Genomic DNA, 23,445 nt, shown 5'->3' with positions numbered 1-23,445 from the left:
TAAACGGGATCCAGGAATTGAACTCAGGTCACCAGGCCAGCTTCACCCACTATGCCATCTTGCCTGCTCTGTATGAGTTTGTTTTGGGATGTGGAGTAAGGATGACAGCTATTTATTCGATTCTGACTCCAGTATCTAAACTATAGACTCTGCTCCATTCCTACTCTCTGATGTGATAGAAATCTTATCCATCCAGAGAGTTCTGCCCAAGGTGAATTTTGCTTTTATGAACTTCACCGCTAACACTGCCTTGGGGAGACATTGTCTTCTGTGAACTGGCTTGATTAACCACACTGGCCCCATCTGCAACCATGAATACCGTAACTAGGCAGAAAGTTGACATTTCATGAAAAAGTTCTATCATTTGTGATTTAAAATTGCCAACTCTCTTCTTGGCTTGTAGGCTATACCCTAAGAATACAATATGAAAATATTTCTAGGATAAACCAGAGATGCCCAATGAGAAGACAGAAGACTTGTTGCCTTGAGGTAGAACGGATAGCCATTTGTTGCCAGAGTTCACATCAGCATGAAAAATCTCATAGTTTTGCAACAACCCGGATTCCCTAAAATCCAAATTAATAAATCACAAAAGAGCCTTAAGCTAAATTATTATTGCTTCAACATCTCAGTATACTCTCAGTCTGAGCTGAGAATTTCAACAAGGAGTGAACAGTATGTTGTTGTCTCTGCCAGTTATTGCTAAGAACCATCATGGCATCTCTCAAATTGTTTGTTTGTTTTATTCTGCAGAGCAGAATGGGGCCTTAGATGTGCTATACGATTCCTCTGATTCCTCCACCTCTTAGCACTACCCCCAGCCCACCATGATGTATTTAACAGAGACAGAAAGGGGTCACATTTACTAGGAAGTATAGCATTTCCATCTGGAAAGATAAGTCTGGCCCAAGCACCTCTTTCAATAAAATCCATGTCAGAAGTGACCATGACATCCTCCATCTATAGCAACATTCTGACCACAGAAAGGATGCACGGGATGGAAGTCCTAGTCACTAAACGGTCACGTACATGAGGCTACAGCAAAGATATGACTCGTGATTGTTCCTGTTCTGAGCATGGCTAAATTTGCTTACTTGCTATGACATGTATTTTAGATTCTTCTTTGATGGTGCTAGTGTGACTAAAATCTATCTTAAAATTAGATCTATAGTCCACCATTAGCCTCTTTTTCCCAGCAAAGAGAGTGATGCCCAAGCTTTATAAAATGCTGTTTCTGCTTCAGAATAAAAGACTTGGCTAAACATCATAAATAAATGGGTTTTTGATTGTTGGCATATCCAACCCGTAATAGGTAGAATGATATGTAAGCTCACTGAGGTACAAAGTTACATATAACATATATGTTATATATTATAACAACAAAAACAGGGTTCTCTAGCTTTTAATTTAAAATTAAAAGGAAGCCAGGTGTAGCAGTGTATACTATCATCCCAGTACCTGGAAGATGAAAGTAGGAGGATCAGGGGTTCAAGGTCATCTTAGCTACATGGTATATTCAAGGCCAGCCTGGGCTATAAAAAAAAAAAAAAAAAAAAAAAAAAAAAAAAAAAAAAAAAAAAACTCAAGAAAATCAATACATTTGATGTAAATTAAATAAAATCACTGGGATGTTGTGTTTTCTGTGACCCTATAGTGGCTGTATTCCAGGTACCTGGAGCTGGTGGTTCCTCAGTGGTCACTGAATGTGAGAGGCTCCTGCTCAACACTCACAAAAGCAGCTGCAAAATAATGCCTGGATGCAAGATTCTGCCTCTAGCCAACAAAGATCATTCACACTACAGAAGAAGTGACCACCACCCATGACCCAGAAGAAACCAAAGTAGATAAGAAGAAGGGAAGGGGTGGAGGGATGCTTTGTTTTGTTTTGTTTTCTTTCTACATGGCACTCTTTTTTTTTCTCTCACTTTGGGTAAAATGTAGAAGTAAGGGGAAGATGATTGGAGTTGTGCTTTCTTTCACTTTTCTGGGACCATTTCACCATGTAGCTCAGGGTAGCCCTGACTTGAGATCTTTCTTCTGCCTAACCTCCTTGGGGCAATCTTTTGTCACACCCCATCTCTACCTTTTCATTAAATAGAAACTAAAGCAGCTGAGTTTAAGAATGGCAGAGACAACTCCTTAGATAAAGGGCACCAGGAAGTACTGAGGGATGGGGGCAGATGGAATATATCCCAGACAGGTAAAAGTAGGGACACAGAGAACACACAGAGAAAAGGGCTGAATTATTTTCAAACATTTGAAATATTATCAAGAGCACGGGGATATTTGATCAGTTCTGTGTGAATTCATCACAAGACTAGAGGCAGGGACAATATTAACCAGTGAACACCACAGCTTATCTGTACATTCAAATTTAATTTATGAAAAGTAAGAATTTTTTTATAAAATGACGGATCAAAGATAAAATTGAGCTCTTTCACAAAGTTATAAACTTCCAGTCACTGAAAATAATAAAATGCCAATGATTACGGATATCTGCCGAGGACATGTAAGATGTAGACGATACTGGAAACGGGTCATAATTAGAATCCTGTAACTAGGAAAGCTGTGGTTCATTGCAGCCCTGGGACTTTATGATCCTCTAATACTCATCATTATCCTAAAAGCATGTCTAAGACATTATTAACCTTAACATCCAATTTTACTCCTTCCAAGAATATTGTAGGACCTCCCCACTGCCTTGAAGTAAGACGACGGGCGCAAAACACATCACTTAATGAATTAAGTAGGAGTGGGAACAATGTCAGTTACTGCACACGTCACTGGTAGCCCTCAACCCTTCCCTTGACTTTCCCCCCTTCTATACTGAGCACAGAATCACATGTTGGCACGGTGGCCCCCTGCAAAGTCTCTTCTGGAGAATTCTGAATGCAATGATGAACTGCACCTAAGCAAGACACAAGCCTTGAGGCTCTTGACACTACAGCCCCATATAGGTTATTCTAAAATACAAAGAGAATGCTTGCTCATCCCCTCCAATTCAAACAACACCCCCAAAGCCTGGCTAAGTCGTCATGATTTGCTTTCTTTTGGAATCATTAAAACACCTCAAGGATGCAAGATTCCCAGCTGGAACTGTCCCTGTCCGCTAACCCACAAGCTTATTAACACAGTGACCCATTCAGTGATCTACTAAAACCCAGGAACTGTCTGTTTGCTCTCAGAAAGAAAAAAAAAAAAAAAAAAAAACCACTGGAGAAGGCCAGTAAAACATGTAAACATGTGCACTGGTCGCGATTCTTTCAAAGTACATTCTGAGTTCCTAGCGGCAAAAGTTCTGACCAAGTAGGATCCACTTATGATCAAAGCGAGGTCAGAGAAAGGGCAAGGCAGGTGGCTTGCAGGACAACACCTACTTAGGTGAATTTTAGAATCGGAAGATTAAAATCATATTAAACAGCACTTCAAAAGAACTATCAAGGCTTTCTGGAGCCCTCAGAGAATTGAGGGGCCTGGCTTACACAGTCCCGAGTCCATTTCCATGCCTTGTAATAGATAACTTGGTGTCTGTGAGTTAAGAATTAAACCACTCAATGCTGTTACCTATTAATACGCCTTCACATTCTTTTGACTTACAGCATTCTGCTGGGCTTGGAGAGAAGGGAGGAGACAGCAGTTTAGAAGGTTTGTTTTGCTGAAGGAGACACAAAAAGAAACTGCTATCAGTAGTTAAGTGCACCCACTGTGTGCGGGTGCCCACACGTGCTCTGATCTGATCCTTCCTAGTCCTGTGACACCAGCATTGTTGACCTTGTTTTACAGATAAGCAATCAAGGCATACTTAAAATGTCAGGACCATATACTGTCGGGAACAATGAAAGCAATACAAGCCTGTCCTTTAAGTCTACTACAGGGAGTGGCAGGGGAAGGAGAGAGGACTCGGCACAGTTCTCGGAAAGAAGCTACTGTGTGTCTATCCATTCTTCCAGATCTTTGATTGAAAACATTGATAGAAAACAATGGAAACTAAATGAGCATTGTCAATTTGAAAAACAACAGAAGGAGAAAGGATGAAAAGAAAGCCACACAGAGAATGCACATGTGAAAAGCCCATATTTATACACACAGCCGTCACGTGATGGGTAATTAACCAGGTAACCATAGGTTGTTTTTTTTTTTTTTTTCACTAGAAAAGTATATGTTTCATCATGCTTTGAACTCTCCCTTATTATCAGCATGACTATGAAAACAATGTTTTATTTCTTATGGAGAGAATAGGCCAGGCCCAGGGCTTTGTTTCTACAGGGCCTAATAGAATGCAGTCTTTGTGAGCCAAAGGAGTTGACTGGGTTGTTGGAAGGTGGGGCCTGTGTTCCTCAACGATTAGCAAGTAACCATTTTAAGGGAGCTGAGAATGACAGGGCAATTGCCTAGAAAAAGAAGCATTCGATGTGGAGCTAAAGCCATATCTTTAATAACATGTCACCTAAAAAGGAAACGAATAAATAAAAAGGCAGGTTACAAACTAGCAGATAATAAAAAAAAAGATAACACAGAGCGAGTCCAGTCTGGACTTGTTTATTTCCCTGAATACTTTTGTCTCTGCTGCAAATCTGTAGCAGGGTAAGTATTCCCTTGAGGAAGAGAACACTAACAAGTGCCAGTATTAGTATGGAAAGTTTGCCCCATACACGAACACACACACACACTCATATACACATTCATATATTCACACACACATACAAATACACTTACACACACATTCACACATACACACACACAGACATATACATAGTCAACATAGTCACACACGCAAAAACACACTCACACATACACATACACTCACACACACTCACATACACGCACACTCCCATTCCCTTTAATGCCACTACCAATCTTCAAATAGCCTCAGCCTTGTTTCAAATCTCACTCAAAAAGCTTCCCCAGACCAAGTGGCAGATACTTGATAACTAATTAGCCTCCCTTCCCCAAAAGTTCACTACTAAATACCCAGAGAGACAGCCCCTCTGCTACAAGGTGTGTCAGGAAGTGCGGTAACAAAACCAAATCAACCTTTGAATGGACAGAGAAGGCTCAGGTGGACTGAAAGGAGAGATTTCAGAAGACTGATTATAAAAGCCAAATGTTTGCTCAGCCTACTAGATAGAGCTTTGAAGTCAGAGTCCAACACAGAGGAGTTCAGATTGTTCCTGGAAGATAAGCCAGAAGCATCCGCATACACATAGGTGGTAGAGACACCATGTGATAAGAGCCCAATCAGGTGAGGCAAATCCCATGCATTCGATGACCAAGGGTTTCAAGAGAGAGGAGAAGTCTCCCACATACAGGTCTTGATAGGGGTATCCCTGCAGCAGAAAGGCAGAAGACAGTTAAAAACACCCCCGATAACTTGGGAGGCTGGGGAGTTGTCAGTTTCCTGCAGAAGACGTTTACACAGGGTTAGATAAGTGGGGAGAAGCACAGGCTGACTTAACAGTCTGGGTACACTTGGAGACAGCGATCCTTCCCCTCTGCAAATGTATAAACAGGCATGGATGAGCTGGTGAGAACTAGAAACCATTGAAAAGTCCAACAATAATTAGTCAAAGTATGAAACACCTCAGCAGAGAAACATTCCCCGGCCAGATAAAAAAGGATTACACAGCTCAGGGGCATAGTCATACCATTCTCTACAAAGTCAGGTATGAGGGCAGACTCCCCAACAGTACATTTCATTTTGGCTGGGGGTTGCCTAAGCCTTGCCTGTCCGCACAGAAGCACACACAGGAAGATCAGTGGACTTACCTCTATGGGAGAAGAAAATTGGCAATCACATTTCTCCTTTCTTGTTTTTCTGTTTAACTTACATTTTCCCAAAGTGAACACAGAAACAACAAATTCAATTTTTTTTTTTAAAGGAAAGAGATAGAGACCCGAGTTACACACAGTTCACTGGAGGTTTTCCTGAAACATCTGCATTTTATCCAGTAGCCATGGAGTTATCAAGGAAAGGGATGACTACAGATGATATTGACAATGACTCAGAGATATAAAAAAAATGTACAGGATAAATTATTAAAGATAGAAGCAAAGGAGGAGACACAAAGAAAGAACATTCTAGCCGGGTGGTGGTGGCAAGCACCTTTAATCCCAGAACTCGGGAAGCGGAGTCAAGCTGACTTCTCTGAGATCAAGGCTAGCCTGGTCTACAAAGGGAGTTCCAGAGCAGGCTCCCAAGCTATACAGAGAAACTCTGTCTCAAAACAAAAAACAAAAACAAAAACAAAAAAGAAAAGGAAGAAAGGAAGGAAGGAAGGAAGAAAGGAAGGAAGGAAGAAGGAAGAATATTCCAGACAAGGCACAGCCCAGGGATTTGGGGGGATGAAAGAATTTAGCACTCTTTAGCAACACAGTATAAATTAAAGCACCCAGAGTGAGGTATGGGGGAAAGCTCACACAAACAATTCTGTTTGCCCATGCACAGAGCACTTTGCAAAGTCTTTGAAAATCCACTTCTGTTCTAACCTGTCCTAAATAAATATATTTATTAAAATGGGTCCAAATTTCAGCTTTCCATTGCAGTGGCCTGCATGAACCAGAGCCTTAAATGCATTAGGTCAGAGGAGAGAAGGGAAGTGAATCTTTGACATTTAGAGAATCTAATGTTTCACAATAAAACCTCACATTTAAGGCATTCTGCAAGATAAATGAGCTGTTTAGAAGAATGGGTGTCAATCCTGAAGCACATTAAGACTAAATGTTGAGCTCAAGTATGGGGTTCATGTCAATTCACTTGTAGGACATGCGTGTTTTGCATTCTAAGGTGTCAAGGGCTGTAATAGGGGTCTATTGTGGATAATCATACTCGGGTTAGACCTGAGAGGATGGAGGGCAACAGAGTCACGGCGACTTGAGTGACACAGCACAGACCGGTACTAAAAAAGGGCAATGCTGAATTAAACCTCTAAAAATGTACCTGAAGAACAGTCATAGCTGCATTGTTATAAGAGATGCGCAACAGACTAGGACTTCTATCATGACTGAATATGAACTGCCTCACCAAGGATCGTGTTTTCAAGCTTGGTCCTCAACAAGTGGCACTATCTTAGGAGGTTGTGGGGGAGATTTAGGAGTGCAGATGAACTAGAGGAAGTAGATCACTGAAGGTACACATCCTCAAGGGTTACTGTCTTTAGCCACTAAGTGTTGTCTGGCCTTCTGCTTCCTGCTTGACTATGATGTCTTTGCCAAAGGCGTGGACTGAGGATGGACCTAACCCTCTAGAACCATGAGCCGAATAAATCTTTCTTCTCTTACATTTTGTCCTAAGACAAGAAAGTCACTAAAATGTTGTCACCAAAGGCAACTTGAAGTCAATGCTCCTCGTTTGGAGGTTTGTCTATGCCCCTGGAACTATAATAGCCTCTGTGAAGCCAAGAGATTTCCCCAATACAGTCAAAGTCTGTAGAAGAGACAAAAGGAATCCATGAAATGGGACTGCAATGACAAGCGAATCATTTTTCATCTTCCATTATCTTCCCATCAGATGGCAATCCCACCACCATCATTGTGAAATTAACACGTCTCACTAACGAAGCCAGAACAAAAGTATGAGTTGGTTTCCTCCCCTATCATGGACTTATTGTAAAAATGGCCATACATAATTTGGTCCATGAAAGGGTACCAGTGGGGGGGACCCCTGAAACACCCACAAGATGAAAAACCTAAGTGCAAAGACGACTACACCAGAAGTGCAGGAGGACAGTATGAGCTAAACCGCCACACTTGGTAAGTTGGAGAGAACTCACCAGACTTCACTGGGTTTGTTAGAGTAGATGAAACAAGCCAGGCATTAGGCTGTTCTTCACATATGGATTCTTATTGAGAGAAAGCCCAGTATGTACAGGTTACACCTCATATGTTGTAGTGCACCATCATAGGGATTCTGGCCATTGAAAGGCACAGCCTAACTGGCAATGTTTCACAAAAGGCATATTCATGATTCATAAATAATGATGTTCATTAAGTAATGGCCTGAACTTGGTATTGCATAGAAAGGACTCAAATCAAAAACAGGAAAGCAAACTTGAGGAGGGGGTGGTAGCGAAATAGCATTCCTTCTTTTCCCAGAGGTATAGAAAAGCCAAGACTTCGAAGGGCCATGGAAGAGTCTAAGCCTCACTGGGGTTACGTCATATCTAGAGGCACCATGGCATAGGCAGCTGTTGGAAATCTGGTTGTATGCGATGACTGTACAGTGGTCTCTATGCTCCTGAAAGCCACTTTGACTCTGGGCTGTAGGGTTCTTAGCAAAACAGTACCTCACAATATAAATGAATAAACCACCGTAATACAAACACTCAAGATGTATCCTAAGATGTATAACCAGGATGGTGAGGGAGCTTGAAAACCACATCCGGGGAAAGAGCTGAAAACACTGAGGTTGTTTAGCTAAATAAAGACAGAACTGAAGACAGTTACAGAGTAGCAGGGAAGAAATTTTAACTGGAATAATGTCCACTAAGGTCCCTTCTACCCTGACAATCTTACAAAGAACTCAAAAAAAAAAATCTGTGCTAAACATCCCTTCAAGTTCTAAAGCCACTTTTTTTCTGCTTCTTAAGCAAAGAAATTCCAGGTTCTTCCTGTCTAGTCAACTAACTGTCCATCTTCAGAGGATGTATCAAACGTAGAACATTTTGGATGCTTCTCAGGTCTATGGGAATTCCAAATGAAAGGGTCTTGAATAGGAATGTGCTCTGTGTGGGCTGACAGTGTATGGAAACAGTGTCAACCAATACCTGTCAATCAACTCAGACACTATGAAGCTTGGCAAAGACTTCCTTCCCACTACTTATAGCTGGGTCCAGGAAACGTAGATGGATATAACTTTAGGATAATTTCCACTCTTTAATGAGCTAGTCAAGTAAAATTTTTTTTGCTTTCAAATACAATAAGTAATCTCTTCTCCTTTGAGGTGCTAGCTTACGGGTTCTGATTCTTAGATAATATTCTGACACTCTGGATGTCTTAGTTATAGATTTGTGGATGTTTGAATATACTCATTAAATACACACACACACACACACACACACACACACACACACACACACACACACACACACACTTAATGTATGTGTGAACAGAAGACAATTTGTGGGAGTCGGTTGTCTTCTTCCATCATGATCCAGAGATTGAACTCAGCTTATCAGGCTTGGCAGCAAGCCCCACTTCCTGCTGAGCCATCTTGCCAGCCCTTTCCTTTTCTTTCAGGAGACAGAATCATCTTATACAGTATGTAACTCAGCCTGCCCTTGAATTGACTGGGTTTGAACTCATGATCTTTCTGCCTTAACCTAAAGGCTTTCTGAGTTATCACTTTACAGTGTCAAAAGCAACTCCTGGAGGAGCCATGCTGATACTGGAGCAGCATGCTTCTCTGAGATCAGATGTGCTATGATGAGATTCTAAAAGAGTCACAGTGAATACAGGACACTGTCAGAGGACCTCAGAAGAGCATCTTTCAGAAGGATCATTCTAGTTTGAAAGTAAGGACTTTGCACAGGCCAAAGCCTTTTGAGTGGTTCTGTAGGGGCTTCTCCAATTATTCACAAATATAATATTGCAAACGTATATCATCTAAGAAAATTTTCAAGCTTCAGTTGGAAATGCTTCAGCCAAGCACCTGAGAATATTCTACAAGTACTTTCAGAAGACCCCTTACTACATGGAAAGGGGGAAGAGAAAGAATGGGGGGGGAGGAAGGGAGGGTTTTCTTAATGAGAAGCATCCAGTCCTGGTGAGTTGATTAGCTCATGATTGTAACATGTTTCTAATAAGAAACTTCCATGCTCTTTCTTTACAGAAATGAGTAGCAACTCTTTGCCTTGGATACTTCAGGAAAGCCATGTGACACTCCACACTCAGAGGTGACTACAAATAACCATTTGTAATACCAGGCCTTAAGAATTTCTAAGCAACCAGTCTAGTCAATTTTTAACTAAGAATTTGAGGGGTTCCTTGTATTATTGGCCACGTAAGGCTCAGCTTGTTTTAATAGAATTTTCAGGAGAAAAATTTGTGTAATTTACAATATGAAAGATAACATATGTGTGTAACATTTCTCAGTTATAAATTGTATATTATTATGTAATATTATCAGATTAAACACGTGAATAACACATATAGTAATTACATTGATAGGTTTGTGGCTAGATTAAATGATAGGCAGGAACATTATATTATATCTATTTATATGTAAAGATTATCTATTAAATATTTATATATATGAAGACTTAGTGAGTCTTCTGTTGGGTGAGATCAGTGTGGAGAGAAACGCTGCTCCAAGTCCAGAGAAACTGTGATTAGGGACATCAGGAACAAACCAGGGCACTAACAGGGTACCACCCAGCCCCTGATCACACACAACTTCCACCTGATTATGCTAATATCATGAAAATAACTTAGACTTCAGTGTCACAAGTGCTCCTGAAGATCCCAACTAGACTATCCTCAGTTGGTCTCCTCCAAAATCCAATGTCATAAAGGAGGCCATATATTATCATTCATTTTAAAAACAAAGAACTCAAAGGCATGAGCATATGGTGACTTCAGGGGTTCTCCAGTGAGCAAGAAATCTACAGGGAGAGGCAGCAGCCTCCTTGTGGTCCACCTACTATCCAACGAGCAGAGGAAGCCACTGCTGGGGTTGCGAAAGGAAGATGCCCACTCACTGTTTGAAAGGATGTAGAACCAGACACTTAGCCAACATTACATTCAGCCAGGTCTTACACACACACACACACACACACACACACACACACACACGTGTGTGAGCTCTCAATCTCTGTCTCTCTTTCTCTTGAACTTTTTCAGCCGCCTCCCTTTTTAATATTTTTCTTCTAAAGACATACTTAGGGATGAGACCATTCATAACTGTCCATCCACAGACAGTGGTATGGTAACTGACACTGAGTCTGTTGAAAAAGCAGGGGGGAGGGGATGCTGTTTTAATAACCTTGGCCTAAAACACATTTTGCTTGTATGCCTCAAAGGATTTCAATAAAAAATCAACCTGTAGAGACATATTTTCTTGGCTTAAACAACAATCCAAAGCATATAAATGTAGTCCAACTATAATGACATATTTATAGGCCAATAAAGCTTACACCGAGGCTTTCATACCTCACTTAAAGGAACTCTGTGAGAAACAGTGTTATATAAAATAATTTGATTTTTTTCAAACTATAGCCCAAGGAATAAAAAAATTGCAAGTTTGCTATATTTAACTGATAGTATTTATACTCCTAAGTTGCTAAAATTTTTGTAAAATGAAATAATTCTTCATTTGACTACTCCTAACTGCCATACCAAATATGGGTATCAGGTCCACTTTATTACAAAGCTAAGTACTGTAATTCTAAAGACAAAAATAAATAACTAGAGGCTTGTGTAGTGAATGATTTAATCAGTCTGATTCTTCTGGAAGAACAGGTTTTTGTGTTCGGTGTGCTTATGAATAACACATTCTTTAACCCTTCTGTTTTTACATGGCTATTTTTCTTTACTTAAAAAAAAAATTCAGTATGAAACGACGTTGGGCTGAAAGAGTAACCCCCACTCCAGGAAAACCCCAATTGGTGTTGTTAGTTTCATGTGGAACTTTTTTTTCAAGGGACAAAGTGTGTGTGTGTGGGGGGGTTACGAGGATAAATGTGCTCCATCATATCTCAGAAGTGTTTATTTTTTTAATGATTGGCTTTTTCACTATCCAAATCTGTAGTTGTTGCCAGCACTCATTTAGAATCTTAAATGAAAATTCTGGAAGGTTTTAAAAAAAAAAACAGAACACCCTAAGTGGAGAAGTGATTTAAAGAAAAACTTGAGAGGGTGGTGACTGCAGCTGAGTAGCCATTGGGATGGGAGCTACCACGGGGCATTAATTTGTTGCCAGACACACATTTGTGTTGTTTTATTTTGCTCTTTTGCTATTCACAGGGAGACAGGAAATGACACAAACTGGAATGGGAGGGAACTTACTGACAAGTGCAAGCGGAGTTCTTTCATTTCATTGGTTTTTATATTGTATGAATCTGTCTTTAAGAGTCAACCTAATTCTTTCGTTATTATTGATGTTTTGAATAGGCTAGGGGAACTGGGCTTTAAAAAAAAATAGCACACTGAAAGCTTGACTTTCTCCACAAAAAGGTGAGTTTTCCATTCTCTGCTCACTTCCGGGCTAGCAGGGGGTAGGGTCCTTAAGCAATCTCAAAGTTCAGCTTTCTTTGATGAGAACAAAGAGAAAGGCTCTACAGAAGGAAGGGCCTAGCAAGCTGAGAGCTTCAAACTAGAGATGTGGTATTGGAGGTGGTTTTGGTGTGGCAGAAAGAGGGAGAGACAGAGGGAGAGACAGAGGGGGAGACAGAGAGAGAGACAGAGGAGGACAGGGAAAGAGAGAGAGAGAGAAAGAGAGAGAGAGAGAGTTAGAGGGGGACATAGAGAGAGACAGAGGGACTCACACAGAGACAGAAAGAGACACACAGAGACAGAGGGACACACCCACACAGAGAGAGACAGAGAGAGAGAGAGAGAGAGAGAGAGAGAACACTGAGGTAGAAAGGCCAGTCAATCTTTTCATGTGACAGCCAGAGAAAGGAAGAGAGGCTGAGGAGAAAGTCACTGGTACAGGGCTGTGCATGGCCAACAACAACCTGTCTAAAAGTCCCCAGTTGAAATCCCAACAATGTGGACTCACAAATTTCAGATCCAAGAGATAATGGAAACTCGTTACATTAAGGAAAGTTTGTGTTTCTCTTTGCACATTATTACAACACAGCGTGCATTCCAATTACGAAAGCTATTTGTCTCGAATTCCCCACAGTTCATACCAGCCCAGTAGAATTTCAAGGCCCTAAATTCTGTCCTTAAAGGGGTACTTTACATGTACAAAAATAAAAGGCATGTGGTCTTTCTTGTCCCCCAGAGGTCTGTCAATCAAGCTTTCTGTTGAAGCTTCCTTTCCCAAGCAATAATCTCAGAAATGGGTCCCAAATCTCTCTCTCTCTTCTCTCTCTCTCTCTCTCTCTCTCTCTCTCTCTCTCTCTCTCTCTCTCTCTCTCTCTCTCTCTCTCTCTCTCTCACACACACACACACACACACACACACACAAATCATCTAGGAGTCCAGACAATTCTAAGGCAGCCATTAACCAGGTTCTCCTTGGTAAATCTAAAGTGCAATTCTATTCCAAAGCCACTAGTCTACATTTTCAAGATCAAACCCTTATCAAGCACTTGAATAGTTAGACAAACTCAGTTTTGCTGGAACCAATTGAGGGGTCGGGCAGGGGTGGGGTGGGTGGGGTGGGGTGGGGTGGGGTGGATTATAGACAATTTTTTTTCTTTTCTTTTTCTTTCTTTTCTTTTTTTAAGAATCCAAGATTCTTAAACTCTTTTCAGATAGAGTTAAGAAATCGGGCTTCTTTTGGTGCTCATTAATAAACTATCTCTTTGAAACAGAGAACAACTCTGCTATAAATAATCTTGTTTACATGTGTGACATCAAGCTTAACCATCTACATAGCCTTTTGTCCCCCATGGGTTTCCTGTTTAATGTTTTATTAGTAACACTATATTCCATAACTCAAATTAAAAAAAAAAAGAATCAAGGAAAGAGTTTGATGTTAAGGGGAAAAAAAAAAACAAAAAACAAAACCAAAAACAAGACAATGGAGAAGCAATTGAAATTACACATTAAGATGGTAACACAGCAGATTCATTATTATTCAACATTCTTCCACAACATAAAAGTAGTTAGGCTGGCTTGATAAGACTGGGGTTGTTAGCAGTAAATATGTAAAGACAAGTTTTAAAATTCCTTGGCTTAGAAGAAATAATGCTAGCTTAATAATTTCTCTCTAATTGTGTGCATGGCAATTTGGCTGTGTGTCTAAAATGCTACCATCCAGCATTTATCTAAAAGCTGCTGGGGAACAGTTCATATTAAACTGCAGTATGGTCTTAACAATATTGCTCAAACAGCACAGCTTACCACAAACCAGAATCACATGAAAGAGAGTCAGTTCCCTGGTGCTAGTCAGTCTCTGTCAGTTAAAAGAAATCATCAAGGTTTCTTGTAAAAGTTAAGTTCTAGGTTAAAAAAAAAAAAAGAAAGAAAGAAAGAAACAAGGAAGTTGTCACATTAAGGCGTAAACCAGGGCCATGAAAATCAGCACTGTGCTACAATGAAAGAAAAAGACCTCAATATATTAAAAGTGAAGTTCCTCTTTGTGTAAAGAGGAAATAAGTAGTCTAAAACAGAGGTCAGTAGCTTTGGTGTTGAGTAACACTAGAAGAGAAAGGCAGTGAAGGCCATGGAGGGTACAAATAAGCCAAAACAAAGAGTGGACATAGTCTCATAGTCACGGGAGGAGTGATTGCTGAGGCAGGAGAGAATTCCTTCATCATGTGAGACCTTTCACGTCCCTGTCTGTCACAGGGGAGGGCAGAAGGTTCCACCTTAACATATTTACCTAAGGCCACACAGCCGAGGGGCAGAGTTGATGTTCAGATATGGCCAGAACACTCCCAAACTGGATAAAGAGTCTTTTTTAAAGTCCAACCCTTCTTTGTGGAAGGAAGACAGGGAAGAGGGATGAAACACATTGCTGATGGAGGGGAGTTCAAGGACATCTACCTCAGCAGTTTCTAGCTTGCCCGGTTGCTCCACAGTAAGTGAATCACCAATTTGCCTCGTGTGGCTTCGTACCTGAAATTCTGACTTGGTATTCCTAGATGTCATACTATCCACCTACAGCAAATATTTAGTCTCCATTAATTCAGTGTTAGCCCTAACTGAGTCTTAGATCTTGATGGCACCTAAAATGTTATTTGAAGCCACATGCTATGTCACCCAATATGAGGCTTTACATAAAGGAAAGCCTATAATGCAACAGACCATACTCATTCCTTCCTACCCAGGCATTTCCCAGTTCATAGTTTTGGGCCCCATTCTAATGTGTAAAGCAATTTTATACACATAGGTAATACACCCTATATATAACTTCTAAAAAGTTATATACTGTAGTGTTATGTGCTATACAATTTTGTGGGATATAATTCTTCGTGTGTGTATTTGTAGGTACGCATTGTGTTTCACCCTGTGTCTGCCTGTGGAGGTCAGAAGAGAAGACAACATCCATATTGGCTTCTAAGGAACCATCCATTTTGGCTTCTTCTTCTTCTTCTTCTTCTTCTTCTTCTTCTTCTTCTTCTTCTTCTTCTTCTTCTTCTTCTTCTTCTCTCCTCCTCCTCCTCCTCCTCCTCCTCCTCCTCCTCCTCCTCCTCTTTCTCCTCCTTCTCCTTCTTTTTTGTTTGAGACAGGGTCATTCCTTGGCCTGGAACTCATCTATGTGCTTAGGTAGGGTAGCCCCAGGGACCCCCCCATCTCTGATTCTCCAGTGCTGGGATTACACGCATGCACCATTGTGCCTGGCTTTGTAATATGGGTCCTGGGGCTCAAATTCAGGTCCTCATGCTTATAAGGCAAGCATTTTCCCATCTGAACATTTCTCTAAGCCCTAATATATAATTTATACATAATCTATAATATTAGAGACTCATTTTTATTATTTCTAAGTATGTGTGTGTGTGAGTGTGCAAGAGTACACATGTGTGACATGTGCACTCGAGGGCAGGTACCCTCAGAGGCCAGAGGCATCTGATCCCCCCGAAGCTGAAGTTTCAGAAGGGTGTGAGTTGCCCAGTATAGGTACTAGGAACTGAACTACGTAGTCTAAAAGCCACAGTATGATTCTTAACTAATACAGAGCCATCTCTTCAGCCCCGTGATACATGATTATGTTACATAATTCTTAGATAGTATATAGTCCTCACTACATATATAATTCTTATGTCACTTCATGTAAATATACGCACAATAAGATTTCCAGAATAATCTACAGCATGAATGTAGCTCATTGCACATCCCTACACATTGAATTTCGAGGCAGGAGCCATACTTACCAAGATCAGCCTTCTCTTTGAGCACGTCTTTGAAGTTGAGCCCACTGTTGAGGGTTGACTGCCTGTACCTGAGGAGAGCCTCCTTCTGTCCATTTCTTCCAAAAGCCTCCGTTTTCACCGGTGTGGCTCGGAGCCCACACCTCCACTTGGAGAAATCAGAATGCGCCCATTTGACTAGGTCTTCTAACTTTACGATCACCTTTTCGGAGACGGCGATGACCTCATCCTACAAGAGGTGGGATGAACAGAATATGTTACTCTGGGTCTGGTAAAGCGATCCGTTCTTAGCAAAGCCCACCTGGATGCCAGGGACAGTCTAACCTTTGGCAAGTGGTCTAGCCTTGGAAAAGCAGACAATGTGTGGCTTTTAGGACTAGATGAGTACCATGAAATCATTACAGCTCACTGGCTTTCCAGGCCTCTTTATTTAAAGAACAATTTATACGACATGTTCGCTATGAGTTAGGAGGTCTCCAAAATTAGGGCAGTAATTGTAACAGGCATTTTAAATGCCAGTCGCAGAGCCCATCTACCTATCTAACTCCTTGAGTGAAAGCTAATTTTTAGGTGCAATTAATTGCAAATGTAAAAAGCAAGGCTAGATGACTAATGGTTAGTCTTCATATAAATGGCCTAAGTAAATCTAGAATTCTTGGAACTCTGACTCACCCCCAAATTCCTATGTTTATGGTACATTTTCCCTTGGCTTATACACAAATATTGAATTTAACTTTTGTCCTAAAAATTAAATAAAACTGTGATGTAATCCCCAAAGAAATACTTTATAAATGTTATGTGCTTCCCACTGAAAGCAACTTACACATTCTCGAGTTTCTGCAAAACTTTGCAAGCTGAGAAATGAGTGGACTTTTTCTCTTTTAATACATGTGGGGGGAGGGGCAGGAGGGCGGTGAGAAAGCCTTTGAATCTAAGAAAAGTCGTTGAAGCTTCAGTTCCTCCCAAGGATCATAAATTTGAATTTTAAGCATCTCTAATTGCTTCCAGGAAACAAGTTTTCTGCCTCAGAATTAACCCAGCAGGATATTTAGTAGGTATCTATATGAAGAACAAAGAGTCCCCCCCCCCTCCAGATCCTCTGGAAAAGTCTCCTTTCCCTGCTTCTAAAGGAACTTATTTGACATTTTAACTTGAACTGACTTTCTCTGACTGAACATTTCTCAAGAAAGCTTAGCTGTGAAAAACCCCTAAAGCTTACAGAAATTTTCAAACTAGTTCTGACAAAACAACAACAGGAAGATGTCTCTAAGCTATTAGACAAAAAGGAATTCACTACAGAACTTGCCTAATTTTGCTCTTAAATATGACTCTCTCTTCCCTATCCTGCCAACACACATACAAACACACACCCCACACCACCCATACACTCCACAACCACAAAAACACTCTACACTACATACACACACACACACACACACACACACACACACACTCTACACTCCACACATACACACACACTCCACACACCACACCCTACCTCCTCCCCACACTGCTCCAACTCAAACAAAAAGGGTTTTATTAAGATGATGTTTACACAGTAGGTAGCACTCAGTTTTGTTCTTCTAAATGTTTTAAGGTAAGAGGTAAATTTTGCTTTTCCTTATCCGGTTCAGGACTGCTTCTGAGAAAAAGACGTTTATTAAAAAGAGCAGTCACAGGGCTCTCTCAAGAATGGAAAACAAGACTGGGTAACGGGATCCCTTCTCTTATCTTGATCAAATATGAACTTCCAGTAAAGGCAGACAAAGTGGAAATTGTGTTTTGCCCTCTTCTCAAGAAAATACCTCAAGACTTTATAAACTGTGGGGCACATTACAAAATGCCATTTGCAGGGCTGACTTCACCCACAATCACCACACCAGCTTCTTGAAATAGAAGACCTCTGCTCTTCCTGCATTTTATAGTTATTACACGATGATTATGAAATGTCAGAATTAAAAAAAAATTCAGACTGGGTATTGTTTCAAAGCATATGGGAACAACCTCTGGGATGGGGAGGGGGTGGGCACAGCAGCCATAGCATTCAGAATATTCTGGAAAATAATTAAGTAGCATGGTATATTAGTCTCCACATTAGCACAGATGGAATTTGGCAACGTTTTGACCAAATAAGGCTTCCTAGAATAGACAAGTTTGGAGATGAGTGTTATTCTCAAATAGCCCTGTGATCAAATGATTATCATTGCAATTACCAGTTGCTTCAGATCTTTTCCGAGAAATGACATGACTAGCCTTGGCTGACTTTCAGCACCCGCCGAACAAATAGTTTATTAACCAAGAGAAAATACAATCCTTATGATGTCATTAATGAATAAACTTGTCTTTCAAGATCTCTATAGATTTGACCTCAACTTTCTCTCTCTCTCTCTCTCTCTCTCTCTCTCTCTCACACACACACACACACACAGAGAGAGAGAGAGAGAGAGAGAGAGAGAGAGAGAGGAATTCACCCAAACATTAAAATTGAAAACCTAAGTTGGGATTAATTGTGAACACAACCGTGTGCTTTATTTGGATTAGGGAGACACCATCTCTTCACCATTGTTAAATGCCAGGGTTTTAAAGGAAATCTGATAAGAACGGGAAACAGCACACAAAACCCTGAAACAAAACAGCCTGCATGTACATGGAAACTGTGTCAGGAAACCTTGCTCTGTGCACACAATGGCATCTGTCACATGTTCATACTCAATATTCTGAGTCAGTGCTGACTAACTTTCTCATAGTGCCCGTCCTTGGGCAAGTCTCTGTCTACGAAAAGAATCCCAGTAAGCACATGCCGTGATTACATGAGCTCTTGGCAAGCTGAGCATTAGGCTGAATAAATATCCCCGCTTTACTCTAATACAACACAAAAGGATCACAAACACACGTCGTATTCTATTAACGGACCCTGACTTTTCAATTAACCCAGCGTTTAATCAATATTTAGTAGGACGTGTTAAGACACTCACTACGTCCTTTCCCCCTTCATCAGTGTTTTAAACTATTTCTGTAATTGGGATTTTATTTCTGCCACTCTAAAATACCAGTTCATTTAGGCATGAGCTCTCTAAGTCAGAAAAGACCATCTGGGAGAGAAGTCATAGAGCAGTCCACCCAATGCCACACCTGGCTCCTCCACGTATTCTAAACGTATGGAAATTTACACCCGAAAAAAAAAATCTAGACTTCAATCTTTTCTTCTAAAACAAAATAAGGAAGGCGATGAAAAAAAAAAAAAAAAGGAACAAGCCAACCAAAATCTACAACAGAAACTACCAGAAACTGAACAACACATGCTTTCTTTTTACAACATGTGAAATCCCCTGTAGGCTCTGACTTCCATCCAGTTGTGGTCCCCTGACCTGCTCCACCTAACCCAGACACCAGATATTTCAGTGGACACATCTTGATGTGATCCATCTCCTTCCTGTACCCGATGAGGGCTCTGAAGGTCAGTGACACATCTTATTGCTGACTCAACTCAGGGACTGGATGGTAACCCAGGTTTCCTCTCTGGTGACTGCAGCCAAGGGGCCTAGGTTCAAATCCCAACCCTGGAATTTGTTGCTAGGAAACACTGAGCCACTTCTTGAACCTTCTTGGGCTTCAATTATTTTCATACATATTTTCTTTTAAAGAAGGATAGCAGCTACCTGCCACAGTCATTGCCAGAATCCATGGGGTTGACACACAGAGTTTATCAGCATTAGTCACGTGCTACTATTATCTCTACCACCGTGTCTTCCAGATTGTGACATGCATATATGAATTTAGATGATTCACAGGAACACACACACACACACACACACACACACACACACACACACAGGAACAATACATTTGAAACAATAATGAAAGGGGAAATGGTGTAATGGGTGTCTCACACAAGCATCGATTAAATTCTGGGTTAATTGCAAAGCCAAGGTGTGTGTGTGTGTGTATAATTAAGCAAGGAGTAATGTGTTCTATATATCATATCACGTAGTTCCTTGCTTAATTATTTTATGATTATTTTAATTACTGGAAACTGACACTTTTTTCTAGTTGTGTGAAATGTAGAATGTTTCTTCTTTAAATAAATTTAATTTTTAAAAAAGGATCAATTTGAACACATAAAGCAAACACAGGGTACATGTGGACGTAGGAAGAAAAGGATGGGATACTGAGAAATGTCTAGAATATGGTGCAGTGCATTATATCTGAGGTTCTCAAAGGACAACCCAGGAGCCCTTGGGAATCCATGGCCACTTCAGGGGATCCATGGGGTCCAATCTAAAATGGCAATCATCACACGAGTTATTGTTGACCTTTTTCTCTCTCTCGTTCTCCTTCAAGAGCATTGATGGGTTTCCCCCAGCCTGCAGCACATGGCAGGTGTCACAACAGAGTGGAACAGGAGCAGGGGGAGATCTAACACTACAAAGCCAGATCATAAAGAGATTAACAAAATCCATAAGACATTGTAACTTTTCACATTATACCTTTAGTTATTGAGACTATATTTCATCATACCATGACTGCCCCAAAAATATTACAATGTTCACAACTTCTTCAGACTCTTACAGCCACCATCATTATAATCAACAGACAAGATTCTCCCACCTTAGAAAGCCCCTCCTCTTTCATGGTCATTATACTTTATCTAACCCCTCCCAGTGACCACAAAATTAAGCGGCACACACATTGAACCATACCATATGATACCTTCTGTAATGGCTCTTCTCACACAGCATGGTGCCTTGCCAGTCACCCATGTCCTCACATGAGAAGACACCTTGAATCCTTGGTGAATAGTGTCCAATGGGTGGACAACCACAAAGTTTTTTCAACTGTTCATGGACAGAGGGACATCTGGGATGTTCCAATTTGGGTAATTCACAAACAGAACTGCTGTAGTCTCCCACACCCAGGTCTTTTTGTAAGCACACAGTCTCAGTTCTCTCAACACCTGGGTGAAGGGTTATAGGATATATCCAGTGTTGGAGCAACGGCCCATGTGTTTTCTGGGATTGCTCTACCATTTTGCATTTCCACAAGGAGTGACTCCTATCCATGCCATCACTTGACACAATACTGTCACTGCTAATTAACTGGACGTCTGGTGGCTTCTCACATCTTATCAGTTTCTAGTTCCATTCCCCCCTCATGACTCATGATGCCAAAAATATTAGTTTCCAGGTACTAGTTCGGTATCTGTACTTCTTTTGTTGTTTTTTCTTTCTTTTGCTAAATATATATTTAAATCTTTTATATGGTCTTAAAAACGTGGTTGTTCTCTTACTCTTGAGCTTTGAGTGGTTTTGTAACTTCTGGGCTCAAGTCATTTGTCAGATTTTTTGATTGAACTATATCCTTTCAGGGGCAAGGAGGTGGCTCAGGAGGTACAGGGAACACTTGCTGCTCTCTCAAGGTACTGAGCTCAGTTGCCAGCACCCCCACCAGGCACCTCATAAACACCTGGAAATCCAGCTCCAGGGACTCCATACTTTTTTTGGACTCTGTGGGTACCTTCCCACACATTGTGAACACTTATACAAAGACACAGAGGCACACACACACACACACACACACACACACACACACACACACACATACACACACACACACACACACAAATAATAAAAATCTTTGGAAAAAAATAATGTCTTTTCACTGTAGCAGGGCCTGTCACTGAAGAAGTCTTAGATTAATGTGTATTTCGCTGGCTCATTTTTTTCTCTTGTGGTGTGTGTGTGTGTGTGTGTGTGTGTGTGTGTGTGTGTGTGTTTCCTTTAAATCTCTGAAAACTTTGCCTAATCTCAGGCCACAAAGTATCGGTATTTGCATCCAAATATTTTTTACTTTTTACATTTTGTTTGGCCCTAATTTCGAGTTAGGTGATGAGAGTCCACACGATAGCCATCGTTTTCACCTGTATCACACTATTATTTTGTAATGAATTTCATACTTCAGTAGTTTCTGTTTCACTTTTAATACAATAAAAACCAACAGCTAGAGCTCACATAAACAGATATTCAGTGAGTCCTCCACTCTTTTACTATAAAGGGTCCTGAATGAAAAACAAAGTAAAAAAAAAAAAAAAAAAGGTTAAGAACTTCTGTATTATTACCACCAAAGTAGAGCATTTTCTTATTTTTTTTTTAATTTTCCTTGACCTCCTTGTAGTATTTGTCTCAAATTACTCTTGAACTAAACCCCTCTTTGTGCTAGTAAGAACTCAATGGGATCTACTACCCTTACATGGCTATGATCACCGACCACACTGTCACACATTTGTGCCTGTTTCTCTAAGCTCCACCTCCTTGAGGAGAGCAAAAAGAAGGATAGAGCTGCCCACACATGGCATGCATTGCTGGAAAGAGACCAGCTTAAGTAACCCACGTGCTTGGTGCTGGACCTGGTCTTTGTTCTGGAGTCAGACATTGTCTTTGAGTTCTAAGGCTATTAACTGAATGTACATCTTTGAAAAGAGAGTCTGGAACAAAGGTGATCAGCGCACCGATATGAAGCAGAACCCTGGAGGACAGCTGCCCCAACAGCTGCCCAATACCCTCAGGCTCCCTCCACTCTGCTGCTCTGTATCCTGTTTCTTTGCTTCCTCATTCCACGCCCAAGGAGAAAATGGAGGAAACATTCTTAGATGCAGGCTAGGCCCAGATTTTTCTCTTGTATGTTTTATTCTTTGAGGAAGTCACTCTCCATGGAGTTTCACATGCTCATCTCTAAAGCCTGCGATGACATTCCACACTAGGTACACTTCCATTCTTTCCCAGTGAGAGCCCTCAAGGCACAGAATAAAGACGCCATCTTCTGCTTCCCTTCCAGCTGGGTGCCTCCATGAGGCCAGCTTATGAGCAGTGGTATATGGTATCGCCATTCGAACCTTCCAGTTCAGAGAATGTGCACAGAGAGAATGAGCATGGCTTTAGATTGTACAATTGAAAAATAGTAGGAGCCTAGCTCTCTCAGGACAGCCACAGCATGGAACCATCTGAAGACCTTAGCGAGAGAGGCAGATTTTGAACTTCTGATGTGTTTAAACAACCATAATGAATCTTTGAAACACACAGCTATGTCTTTGCTAACAAATTCTGTGTCAGGAGGGGGGCAGGGATAGAACCTCTGTCCTCCTATCATGTGGCACCAAACAGCAGACCACTGTGGAGCAGAGTTACAGTCAGCTAAGCCCCAAGGGCATAGCAGAGGGCTTGTGAGAGAGGGGGAGGGAACCAGAGCAGGACATGCTCACCTCAGTCTGCCATGAACACCTCAGATTTCGAAATGTGCTCTGTAGCCTTTAAAAACATGGCAGAACTTGGGAGCACAAAACACAGTAATATGTGGTAGTAATGAAACAAACTGTGAGGCCCAAAGAGTGGCTCATTGGGTTCCCCAAGAATGGGTCAAGGCGCAAAGAATAAGAAACTGTAGAGTGTTGAGCCCTAAATGATACATACCA

General features: G+C 41.0%; 1 protein-coding gene across 1 annotated transcript in view; it reads right to left on the bottom strand.

Annotated features, from left to right (window-relative positions):
* The window catches only part of Arid5b (AT-rich interaction domain 5B), a 169,947-nt gene that overhangs the window by 123,437 nt on the left and 23,065 nt on the right, over positions 1-23,445 (bottom strand). Inside the window, exon 3 of the mRNA XM_027395063.2 lies at positions 15,984-16,209. Within this exon, the coding sequence (XP_027250864.1) occupies positions 15,984-16,209 (226 nt within the window). The remainder of the gene's footprint in view (positions 1-15,983; positions 16,210-23,445) is intronic.

This window comes from Cricetulus griseus (assembly GCF_003668045.3).
Source record: "Cricetulus griseus strain 17A/GY chromosome 1 unlocalized genomic scaffold, alternate assembly CriGri-PICRH-1.0 chr1_0, whole genome shotgun sequence".
NCBI lineage: Eukaryota > Metazoa > Chordata > Mammalia > Rodentia > Cricetidae > Cricetulus > Cricetulus griseus.
This window is presented reverse-complemented; position numbering and strand designations above follow the sequence as displayed.